The 12,806-nt window shown below is 35.3% G+C and overlaps 1 protein-coding gene across 2 annotated transcripts; it reads left to right on the top strand.

Moving 5' to 3' along the window:
* Nucleotides 1-4,710: 4,710 nt before the first annotated feature.
* On the top strand, nucleotides 4,711-12,564 carry ODAM (odontogenic, ameloblast associated). 2 transcript variants are annotated; one of them, XM_070262365.1, is made up of 11 exons: nucleotides 4,711-4,768; nucleotides 4,860-4,901; nucleotides 5,437-5,484; nucleotides 6,074-6,244; nucleotides 6,666-6,710; nucleotides 8,589-8,693; nucleotides 9,525-9,572; nucleotides 10,381-10,455; nucleotides 10,894-11,058; nucleotides 11,197-11,255; nucleotides 12,218-12,564. In XM_070262365.1, exons 1-10 carry the CDS (start codon nucleotides 4,718-4,720, stop codon nucleotides 11,224-11,226), a joined length of 780 nt encoding a protein of 259 aa, XP_070118466.1. In that variant the 5' UTR covers nucleotides 4,711-4,717; the 3' UTR covers nucleotides 11,227-11,255; nucleotides 12,218-12,564. The 2 variants fall into 2 exon arrangements, with proteins under 2 accessions (XP_070118466.1, XP_014594025.3); XM_014738539.3 differs by having other exon boundaries at nucleotides 6,026-6,244.
* Nucleotides 12,565-12,806: the final 242 nt, after the last annotated feature.

Below are 12,806 nucleotides of genomic sequence, written 5' to 3'. Positions count from 1 at the left end.
AGGGGAAGAAGAAAAGACAAGATAGCAAATTTTTTGAGCAATTAAATTACTTCAGAAAACATAAAATCTTATTAAGGAGATAAACTGTTAATGTAAAAATAGAAAAAAAAAAAGACAATAAACAGAATTCTGAGAGAGAACTAGGCAGACTGGCTTGGAGTACTATTCCCCTTGACTGGGACATTCACAAGAGAGACCCATGACCAGAGCATGGATTTGGCTATATGTCTGAGAAGAGAAAGGCAGAAATCAGCCAAAGACACTAATCTTAAATCAAGTTACTAGAATTGTAAGATTTTGATTAAAATGGAGTTGTTTGTTTCTGGGAGGCTATAGTACAGAAACCAGATTGAGGCTAAACTCTGATTACAGGCCCAAGAAGAAGAAACAGATATACGGGTTCTGAAAGTGGCGGGTCTGAAATTCACAAAGAACAAAGGACACAAATAAAAACTGTAGAAACTCAGTAGAAAAAGAAACTACTTCAGATCAGCGGACAGAAGAAGCTATTTTCAGAGAAAGTGGATGCTGATTATGCCCAGACCAAGATGGGCTGTGTTTGAGAGGATGTGCCTCCCATCGAATGCTCTACAGGTCGTGCATCAGGGAATCAAGGGCAGTAGATAGTGTGTTGCCCAAGCTTAGCTGTGTGTGGCGTCTCAATTACTCTGAAACTCCCTTTGTGAAAGGAAGAAGTATATATTACTTTATTTTTCTTAATACTTCTATTCCTGAACAAACTACTCCTGGAAATTATGCTTTCTAGTCATCATTCACATGCATATATTTAGAAATCTTAAATATAATAAAGTTATTCACATAAGCCAGAGCCATCAAACTAGAATGTATTGTCATAGTGGACATGTCATGATTAATATCCAGTATTGTGCACTATTAAAGGGAAGGGGGCACTTTAGCAAAGTCTCATAGAAGTTAAAAGCAAACATTTTATGTAATAGAAGAGATTTGATTGAGAGCTTGCTTATTCTCTGCATCTACAGCACAAGCTACTAATGAAGTAATTGTTAGAGTCACAAAACCTATTACCTTCATTGAGCTGAGATTCATTATTCAACTCTGGCAATATGTGAAAATACTCACTTTTCTCACTGATTATTTTCATCTGTTAATCGTCTTTGGAATTGTGCTGTCTGGTTAGGCAGCTTGGTGCTTTAGACAGACTACTTGATTAAGAATCAAAACACCTGAATATAAGCCACAATTCTGGTACTTTTTTGACAGTGGAAAAAACAATGATTTCCGTGAAGGCAAAAACCATATCTGTTTTGGGAACAGTCAGTTCTCAATGCCCAGCAAGGACACGGACAATTGAAGCTGCACAATAAGTATTTGTGGTATGAATAAGTGAACGAATGGAGGAAATCACTGAAAGTTCTCAGCTTGCTCATTGAAACCTGGCAGTGAGATATGTGTTCTGTCTACTTTGATATGTAATTAGAAGTTCCTGGAAAATTATAACTCACATGCAGGAAAATTATGTTTATTATAAATGGTGGTAAAATTCCAATTTGAGCCTCTTGATGCACAGAATATTGATTGACTTCACAGTGGCTCTCTGTAAGCCTCTTAATTGATTTTTCAGCTTAAAGGAAAAAAAGCAGAGGTAACATTTTGAAAGGACTAACTTAAAAGCCATCATTGTTTTTGCTCCATTATAATGTTATCGGAACAGAGAAAGGACACAGATGATTTAAATGGTACATAATCCAACAGCCATACGTACTTGGCATTGATACGTGTTTTTGTACTTTTATTTGAGTAAAGGGGTGTCTGGTGTTCTGGTAACTGAACTAAAACAAAATAATGAAGTCACAGTGACAATATCTGGCTCAGGATTTCCTCATCTAAGGTTCCTCCATTTAAGGTCCCTGCACCTTAATGGGTACAGAGTGACATTGCTCTGGATCTGTGTCACCCTTTTTCTCCCCTGAATGAAGAAACCCATTTATTTAACAGAAGTCAATGGAATACTTACTGGGTGACTGATACAGGAGAGAAATATGAATGAGTTCAACACAGTTGAATGGGAGAAATAGACACAGGCAATATCCACATTACGATGTAATAGCAATTAAATTAGAGCCCCTTACTATCTCCCCAGAGATAACTTTGCCTCCAGTGACATAGGGAATGGGAAGCTATGAGGTGGGAAAGCATTGTCTGCTCTTTTTTTCAACTTGTTGTCTAACTGGAGAGTTTCAACTGCTTTTCTTTAGAATACTTAAGTAATGGAAAATAAAAATGAAATAATAACAGAAATCTCCTTCCAATTGCCTTTAGGTTTGAGGAATGTAGTTAGGTGAAACTGTTCGTCATCAGGATGATTTTGACATTGACTATATTTTGGCTCTGTAATACGGCTCCTGACTTTTTCAGTGCTTGGCCCTGACAAGTTTCTGGTTCAGTAGTGGGGATGGCTGCCAAAGACCCGGCACAAGGCAATAGAAAACCTCAGGGGATTGAGAACTTATGGTGTACTAAATTTAATTTGACAGCATTCAGAATAGACCAAAGTCATTAACTGTAAATATATATTACCAGGCAATTTAGACCTATCTACCTAGTTCACACACTCAGTCTACTGGATTTTCCAGGTAACAGTTAGTTACATTAACCACCCAGCTCTAGTTAAATCTGCATCAACATCTGGGGTGGTCTAACTACTTAGCAAACCTGAAAAGACAACTCTCATAAATCTTGGAAAGTTCCTTTCTAACAGATACAGAATCCTAGTAGTAACTTCTCTGCTTTAGTAAAGAAAAAATTCTTGTTATCTTAACTATTGTTTTTGTCCCTGTGTTTTCTTTGGGTAGATAATAAATGGTATAATTGTTTTAGTTTCAATGAGCCATGCAATTTCTAAGGTCTCATCCTCCTAAGAAAGATAAATTCATTGAAGGGCAGTCACTTTGTTTTCCTGCATGATGAGGCTACCATTAGTTGTTTAAGATTAAATTACCCAAAGAACTCTTCCACAATGGAAATTAACCCACAATACATTATCGCAACACCTGTGATCTTGGACTGTCTATTAGAGTGGGGTCAATATTAACAGAGAAAAACAAGACAGATACAAAACTTACTTTATGGAGAAAACTTAAATAACAATAGTGTGCAGATAATAATAAATTGTATTTTGCATGCTAAAATCATATTTAAAACACAAAACATTCACTCACCAGTATTTTTAAAAATGTAAGCCATCATGCTTACATTTATTGATGTATGCATTTATTATGCATACATCATACATCATTTCATATTTATTAAATTATTTATTGCAAGCAACATGATCAGATGGGGACATGTATGTCATAGACTCAAGAAATTAAGCAATTTTTTTAGGATTTAATTACATAGGTAGAAGGAGATAAATGGATGTTTTCAAGGCTGAACTTAAATGAAATTAGCTCATATTTACTCAGTCCAGCCTTGAAGATCCAAAGAATCTTTATTGTACCTAACTAGGTTTTCTAATTTTTGTCTTTTAGACCTATGCCTTCTGTCTAATAATTCTGTATTTTACTGTTGAAATTTAAAAAATCACCCATTAATCTTTGAATGAAGGCTTTCAAAGTTACTGCATTAGAGTTTTCATTTTAAGGATGATAAAAGAGGCAGAATTATTCTAGAAGATTTAGTCATAACCAAAGCAGAAGTCAGGAATGATCACAGGGAAACATTTCTCTGAGGATAATTTAATTGCATTACTAAAAGTGTGGGAATCCATACACCACCAAGACGATTAGGAAAGTGGTTATTAACTAAGCCATTGTCTGAAACCCACTGAATCACCAGTCCCTTTGAAAAGTGATTGGTCTTGCTTTTCCAAAGATGGGTTTTAAAATTTAAGAGACGCTCCAAGCAGCAGAGCTAAAAGATAAAAAGAACACAGACCTTGCATGGGTCTAGATTTCTCTTCATAGTCAAAGGAGTGAGGTAAGATATCAAATCTTTGCTTTCATAATTTTAAGAACCAAAATTAGTCGACTCTGCAGGATCAACTGTCAACATCACCCTAAATGTAGATCAGTGAGTTGAACTAAAGCAGGAGTTTTCACATCTGAGGACAAGAGATTATATACTTTCATGGGTTGCACTATAAAACAATATTACAGTTTAATTTTATAATCTTTTCCCCTGATTTAGAAAAATATCAACTTAGTTGCTTAGTTTTACTACATATTAAAGTTATTAGACTTTTAAATGGAAATTATCTGGTTGGATAAATAGGAAAGCTCTGTTGTCATCAGATCTTTACTGTAGTATTTTCACTACTACATTAAGTAGACATTACATTTGTTTTCATAATAAGGACCTAGTTCACTGACTCCAGTCCTGGGTCTCTCATGGTCCGGAGGACCCACTCCCTTGCGTGGAGAACAGCACAAGGGTTGAGGCCATCTTGTTCATTAACTCATTCAACTACATCATTACTGCAAGTGACTCATTTGGACAAGCAAACAATTTTGGTTTTTATAAACAACTGCTCTGAGAAAAAATAAGTTCTGTTATAGATATTTATAAATCTATATTTTTTATTTTGAATCTTAATATATAAGTAAATACTATAGAATTCACTCAACTACTCTTCTGATTGAGCAATACCAACTAATTATTCTTATTATGATTGTTACCTAGAAAGTCGTTTTAATGCTAACTTTCACAACTTATTTTCTAGATATTTCATCTGAAAATGAGAACTATAATTCTTCTTGTGCTGCTGGGAGCCACAATGTCAGCCCCGGTAAGTGATTTCGTGGTACAACTGAAATCATTGTGTAAAACCTTTAAGAAATCCTTCTTTTACCATTCTTGTTTTTGTTTGTTTGTTTTAGCTTATCCCACAGCGCCTTCTGTCCGCAAGCAACAGCAACGAGGTTGGTTTAAATACTTAAAACAATCTCCTGTGTTTTGGTTTTTTAACGTAAACTCTGTGGGGAACAGATAAAAGCCTTCCATTGATTTATCCTGCAGCCTATCACTAGGTCTCCCATCCGAATACATTCCCAACGCTCATGTTTGTTTTGTATACCAGGTGATTTCTAGAATATTATTTTGCCTCCCTTGTTTGATTATAAATTCTTTAAAGGCAGACACAGCATCCTGCATTTTTTTGTTGTTGTTCTAAAAGCATCTAATACAAGTGTATATAGGGGTTTAAGAGCATCAAATGACTAACTAAATGCCTGGAATGAGCTCAAGTTGTGCAATCTCAGACTCAGCAAGGGAGAGGCAGTTAAACCCCAGCCTCTAACCACTGGACTTTTGTACAAGCTCAGTGAGAAAACAGCTCACCTCTGACAGGAAACTATGATCAGTCAGCTCTGACTTGTGCTATTTGTACTAAACATTGTTCTTAATAGTTTTAGCATGTGTAGTAACCTTGTTTTCATGTTATCTTTCCTTTTCTAGCTACTTCTGAATCTTAATAATGCTCACCTTCAGCCTCTACAGCTTCAGGTACCTCTATTTCAATAATCATTTGAAGAATATTCCTCTACTGCTCGTTTCTTATGGTTTTGTATGAAAACAAAATGTTTTGATTCCATTTCTAAAAACTTCAATTTTTAAAATTATGAATTTGTTCTATGTGTTCTAACAACCATTTGTTTGAAGGTTAAAGTTAAAACTGTTGTCTGATTAACATTTATTTATTGAGAACTTGGTCTATACCAGGCACAAATTCTCACAACTATGAGCTAGTTAAATTAACTTTTTTATACAAAGTCATACTCAGCTAACTGGTTAAAAAAAAATGAAACCAGTTTGGCAACTGCAGAAACTGTATTCTTTATCCACCTCATTCTGCCCCATTTTTCTCGCGACCATAGGGAATTCAGCACAGCTCGTACTATTTGCACAGCTCATAGCATGCCAAGATGCTGTCCTTTTTTATAAAGCAAGAATGGAAATATAGAAATTATCTACATTTTGTCTCCTTCTTGCTCAGGACTGATTTAAAATGAAAGAGAAATGCTTCCTTTCTTTCATGTCCTTCCAGGGCCCATTTAATTCATGGATTCCTCCTTTCTCTGGAATTTTACAACAGCAGGCGCAGGCTCAAATTCCAGGACTCTCCCAATTCTCTTTATCAACCCTAGACCGGTTTGCTGGACTGTTCCCAAATCAGATACTTTTCCCAGCCCAAGGCACCCAGGTGAGACAGCTGGACCCGTCACAGCCTCAAACACCACCACAGACGCAGCAAGGCCCTAATCAAGTAAGTCGGGCCTCTTCCGTCTTGTTGTTCTGAGGAGAGATAATGTGTGTTGAATGTGAAAATGCATATGTATCAGCTTTGAAAAAAGACAGGAGTTACTGAGCAAGAATTCTTTCTCACAGTGTGTTTCTACCATCACTGGAAGTACTTTATTTTTTGATTTCTAACATGAAAAATGCCATTTAAATCAGCCATTCTAGGATCACAGCCACAAATCAAGTGTTAAAACGTTTCTTGGAAAAGGTAATTAGGAAAATTTTATCTTAAAAAAAGGCAATTTGCATTAATGATGATGCATATAATAGATGACCTTTTGTTGTCATAGAAGTCTGCTAATGCAAATTATAAGTTTACATGGCTAGGTCCAAGGAAAACAGCTCTGGAGTCAAGTATAACTTTCTATGATGCCTTTTTTTGGCAGGTTATGCCCTATGTGTTCTTCAAAATGCCTCAAGAGCAAGCACAGGTAAGTGAATAGAATACCATCACTCCTAGACAGAGATGGCTACATACACACTCCAGTGAATGCTTTCTTTTATATTTGTACTTCTAACTCCTATATCAAGGCTATAAGAACCCCAAAAGCAACATCACTGTCTGGACACCACCACTGCTGGGCTGACATCAGTTTGTTAGGGCCACTTAATAACTCCTGAAGAAAGGCCAGCTGAGGAGAGTTCCCAGGACCCCTGAGTTTCCAGGCCATTACTGTACTGGGAATAAAGGAGCTTAGTAAGCAGTGGGTCACATCCTCTCCATATTTCAAGTGTTGGCATTTGAAAACAACTCAAGAGAAATACCATGGGCTGACTTTGCCCAACCTTAAATTTTGTTTCAGAGGGAGAAGCATTAAACTGACAAAATATGATATGTAATGATAAGAAACTCTTGCCCACATTATTTGGCAGTTAACGAAATTTTGTTCTAAACATTTCCAAGTTCTTATATATTTTCAATTTAATTCCATATTACAATCAAATGGTTGTAATTTCCATTAAATGAGAGAATCTTAAAAAAATGAATGTATACTAGTATAATTATATGAGTAATATAGAGAACTCTCTCAAGATTAGGCTAATTAATTTTATAATATCCTGGGTTCAAAGAAATAAGGATATAGATAAATTATATTATTCACCAACAGATTATTGACCATTTCACAAAAAGTTATGCCACTAGGCTATACTATAATTATAATTATATAATTTTGTCCTACCCCCATTACAAAGCAAAAGCTCCTTCTAGACATTATCTCATTCTATGCCATAGCATTTAGAGGGTTAGACACATGACGAGTGGAATTACTTCATTTTAAGGATCAGGAGCTAAGTCTTAATGAGAGTAAATTCCCAATCCTAATGAAAGTAAATCGCTGAGTTGGAATATAATTCTTCACCCTTCCTTTAACCACTAAACCAGTGGTTCTCCACCTTGGCTTTGCATTAGGATCTCTGGTGGTAATTTTGAAGATTACAAATGTCTGGGCCCCCTGCCCACACTTAATCAGTCAAAACCCCATGAGTAGATCCCAACTACGATTGTCTGCTAAAAGGCTCAATAGGTAATTTTGATTCCTAGCCAGGATTAAGAACCATTGCACGAAATATACTTCTTCTCAAACCATAGTTGATGTTTTTTTAATTCTTCTGTCTAATATAGGCTCTTATTTAATTATGCAAGGAAACAAAACAGCATACAAAACTCTATGTAAGTGCTATGATCCCCATTTTCTGTAGACACACAAAGATGTAAGTGAAAGCCAATGCATGATAATGTGAGTGATGAAGTAGCAGGTGATTTTATTTGCTCTTTGCCTACTTTTGGATTTTCCAAGTATTCTAAAATGGATATGAGTTGTTTTAATAAAATGGCAATAATTAAAGGCAATACATTCTTGACAATTCATTTATTACGATAGAACTGCTAACACAACATCCTGCAGAATGCTGATTCTCAAAAAAATATAGGGAAAATGTTTCAGAGGCTAGTCTTTTCTTAGATATTCAGGAAGTAATTTGTATATAAAGCCTGAATATAAGGTCTAAAATTTGTATATAAAGTCTAAGGTGCCGTTTTAAAAAAGCCTTTTATTTAGTTGAACCCACTGCTTCCTGAATGTGTTTGACCAAGCAACTCTGAAATAAAGTCCCATATCATGTGCTGTATAAGTTGCTCCTAAAGTTTGGGAAGGACTGCTTTATGCATTCTTTTGTTCATAAAATTGCTAGGTATAAATCAGCTTTAAAATAATATTAACATTAGAAGTTTTTTTTTTAAAAAAAAAAAAAGAAAAGCCTACATTGATCTTAAGGAAGCTCTTACACAATTTTCTGTTTACAAATAGATGCTTCAATACTATCCAGTTTACGTGCTTCTGCCCTGGGAACAAGCTCAGCAGACAGTCGTGCAGTCGCCTCCACAAATAGGACAGCAGCTATTCGAGGAGCAGGTACTGCAAGTGTTTGACTTTAATCTGACTAGTTCCATCTGGGAACAGAGAAGATACAGTAAATTTTCAGAGAAGAGAATACATTAGTATGTTTAGTGCAGAAAGTCAACAGCTTGAAGTGGTGATCGTGAAAGGATAAAATGCTTTCTCCTAACGTATCACTAGTTTGGAATTGCTTCTAAGCTGGATTTTAAAAGAATGAAGTCAGTGAGTGGACTACAATAAAATCAGAAGCTAAAAGCTGAATCATCTTGGAAAATAAAGTTTTCTAACTTTTAAAAATCTACCAGCTTCCCTCTTATCATATATACATGTGGTTATTATTTAAAAAGTAAATAAAAATAAATACGATGATGAAAGTTACCTATAATCACTAGATCTTGAGATACAATTAGATATTATATTGAGTTTTGTAGACTTGCAACAAATTTTTAGAATTCTAATGTAAATTCAGGTGGCTCATACATAACTAGATTTCTTTTAGTTAGAATGGAAAAAAAATTTAATAGTTTATTGCCACTTTAAAATTTGCCAAATCAAATGAGAGAAAACTGAAAATTTTGCTTTAAATGACTGCTAGTAGCCATTCCAATTAAGTCATGTTAATTTCGAGAGAGAGAGAGAGAGAGTTTTAACCTAGAAATCATATGGTGTTAAAAAGATGCTTGGTTTGGTAATTTAACAACAATTTTTACCACTTAGAGCACATGAACATTCAAAAACCCATTTAGTATAACATAAAAATATATATAATTTTAAGTAATCATTCATCATAAAATTGTGACAAAAATCATCAGAGCAAATCTAATGTGTTTTTCAAAAATCTGACAGATGCCATTCTATACTCAATTTGGATATATTCCACAACAAGCAGAACCCGTAAGTAAATGCATACTTTTCATTAAAAAATAAAAACTAATTTTTGAAACTACTTGCTTCATAACCTATTAATCTACCAGTGCCCTTTAGCCAAAACCTACCAGGAACACACCCCTAGTTGAACAAAGTTGAATTTATCCACTCATTGCAACAACGGAGCACACACACCATGGGGAACTGTGGAGTGTCTTAATAGGAAGATACTGAAATGACTTCTCTAAGAGTCTCGGCTTGTGTCAGGTGATTTTGGGGAGAGTTCAAGGAGTGATGGTTCACTCTGGATTGAGTGTCCTCAAGAAGTGGTGAGTAGTTCCATGACTGTGTAACTTAACATTTCTTACCTAGAAGGTAAGAACAGTGGAGGGAGGCAAGGGCTGTGATTGGTAAAGAAGCAAGAGTTACTCAGATTGGCCATGGTATGAGGATGCCCAGTATTTTCATGGCTTGCACAGCAACCTCGTTGTAGACAAGATTACAGAGTGGTCTTGTTTTTGTCGCACTTCATAGTGTTCACAGGCAACTTTGTCTAATGTTGGTTTTCTGTAGGTAGAACTGTTAATGTTCAGCAGAACACCAGGGCCTAGCAGAGACTGTAAGGCAAGCTCCTGACATCACTGAAGGAGGGCTGTTGTGTCAGGCCAGTTTCCTGATGTCAGGAGTTACTTTTCTCTTTCTCAAATCTAAATCATTACTTTTGTTTTTAAGACACTAATATAGGAAGCTGGGAAGTGTTTAACTATCTTGGGTGCAAAATAATATATTTTACAGATTAATAATTTAGACGTTTTTAAACTTTCCAATTTTTCAGGTTATACCAGGTGGACAGCAGCAACTGGCCTTTGATCCCTTCTTCATAGGCACAGCTCCTGAAGTTGCTGTGATGGTAAGATTCCTTATCATACTTTGTTAGCTACCAGAAACCAGCAACTGACAACCTTCAGGTTCCTGCACTATTGTTCATTTTAAAGAAAACTTTATTATTATTATTCTATCAACAGTTACTACCTTTTCCCCCTGTAACCCTTCACCAATCAAGATTCAATTTACTCAGCTCATCAAATATTTACTGAGGGAACAGTATATGCCAGATACTCTTCCTAGTCCATTCATTTAAAGGCAGGTACAAGAGATATCCATGTTGGCTGGTATATATGTATAGTCTTTCTAAAACAATGATTATAATCTACAAAGTTAATAAAGGTATTTACTTCTTAAATAAATTCCTTGCCTTGCGTCTCAATTCTGTTGCTTGATATTCTTCCCAGTTTTGACCTTGTGCTTAAACCTGTAACCACTTTGTTTTCTTTCTCATTCTCTATAGCCAGCAGGGGGAGTGATACCAAATTTACAAAAAGAAATGATAAACTTTAAGCATGTCAGTGCAGGAATTCTCACTCCTTCAACTTCACAACAAAAACCCAGCACAACAAATTCTTTCGCTTCTGCTATAGACCCAACTATCACCCCAGAGTTCATGGAAAAGCAGGTAGAGTAATCGAAGATTCACTTCATGCAGGAAATTGATGGCTAATAGAAAATATAAAGTTAGTGCTTAATTTATTGGACTTGGTCATGGAAATAACGAGAGACTTAATGATATAATAGAATGTCCTTTTCTCACTAGGCCAAGACTGGTAGCCTAAAGGAACCGTAAGATGTTGTCCTAATCATTCAGAGTTTTTGGTAGGTATTTGCCAAGAGGCATGCATTAAGTACCATGACATACCATAAATTAAAAGAAAAAAAAAACTTTCAGGGGAAATAATGAAGAAGTCTTATTAAAAGGAAAACAACGAGTTAGTGCTTATATATCCCTACAAAGCAAATAATAATTATGAGACTCTAGCAATTTTTAAGAAATAAAAGTAAATTTTTGACAATCATGTCAGCCTAGGCCATAAAATTGGTGTACATCTGAAAACAAAAATGGTAAATATACTAGGTCCATATAAAAGACATTTTACAGACACTACATACAGAGTCACTTCTCCCAAATCACTGCTTCACTTTGCACGCTAGAAGTCGTAATGCCGAAAGATCTGTATTTAGATTGGAATGAAATAAAGTCTCAAAGTGATACAAAAAATTGCACAATGACATGGAAATTTAAAATTCCATGGCCTTTATATCAAACAAAACCTTGATTAATTAGCTGTCCTATTGAGCTTGGTTGGCTGTGAGGCCAGGGTCGGCGTTTGATAGGCCCACTGGGATGGCTCCAAGAAGTAAAAAATACACATTAAAAAACAAATAATTTGACTTGAAAGGAAAACTAAAAGAAACGTTTTTGACATCTCCTCTCTGCTGCCTCTGAGTCTCTTCTGATTCCTTCTTCTGTGAAAATGAGTACTTAGGATTCTCCAATGAAAAAAATTCTCTAAAAATACAAGTAGAAGTGAATACAATGAGCAGCTCTTTAGAAAAGTCCCTCCTATAATGTAACGTTTTGTATAATGCAAGTCAATATAAGTTATTTAACAGAAATACCAAAGGGATTTCAGTCTGGTATGACCTCATACCTTATGGCATCAATGCCAGCAGAATTAAAGTTTTCTATTTCTTTATTAAGCAATTTAGAAAATATCTAGGAAATTTTAAACAAACAGTCTAATCGTATTAAAATACTCTTCTATCTTATTTTTCAGAGGACAGGATGTGGCGGTGCCTTGGACATCATTTTAGGCTATTTGCTTCCACAATGTTAGTATCAGTCATCTGAAATATACAAAATTTCTTAGCTCTTCTCTTGAATTTCTTTTTACTTATAGTTTTACACTCTTTAACAGGTTATAGAAAAATAATACAACCATTTAATAAGTCCTGTCTTTACAAAATTATATTGCTTTTCAAATATTCTATCATTGCATAATCTGGAAAGTAACAGCAATGAGAATAAAGCTAACATCACTGAATCAATTGGATAATTGAATTAATAAAGGATGGCTCTGGAAAATAATGTCATTCATGAGAATAAAGATATACTGTCATTGGAGTTGTGAGTTTGGTGATTGGGACTGATGAACCAAAGTCTATACCTAATGACATCATCATTTCCCCCAGGCCCACTCAGCTCGGTTCCTTCTGAGGTATTCCCTAGTAGAGTCATAATTATTGGTGTCAGATATCACAAAGTGCATGCTCCCAATATGACACAGCTATTTAGAGAGATGGCTCTCTTCATCCCAAAAGGTAGATCCCCAGGAAGATGTTTGATGGTCTGAGGAGGCAATATCC

Source organism: Equus caballus, chromosome 3 (assembly GCF_041296265.1).
Source record: "Equus caballus isolate H_3958 breed thoroughbred chromosome 3, TB-T2T, whole genome shotgun sequence".
In the NCBI taxonomy this organism is placed as follows: Eukaryota; Metazoa; Chordata; class Mammalia; order Perissodactyla; family Equidae; genus Equus; species Equus caballus.
This window is presented reverse-complemented; position numbering and strand designations above follow the sequence as displayed.

Bases quoted from the DNA above. Each gene is read 5' to 3' on its own strand.
- ODAM (XM_014738539.3), top strand. From the start codon at position 4,718: ATGAGAACTATAATTCTTCTTGTGCTGCTGGGAGCCACAATGTCAGCC. The intron at 6,245-6,665 runs GTAAGTCGGGCC...TTTTTTTGGCAG, and splicing joins CGCAGCAAGGCCCTAATCAA to GTTATGCCCTATGTGTTCTT. The intron at 6,711-8,588 runs GTAAGTGAATAG...GTTTACAAATAG, and splicing joins TGCCTCAAGAGCAAGCACAG to ATGCTTCAATACTATCCAGT.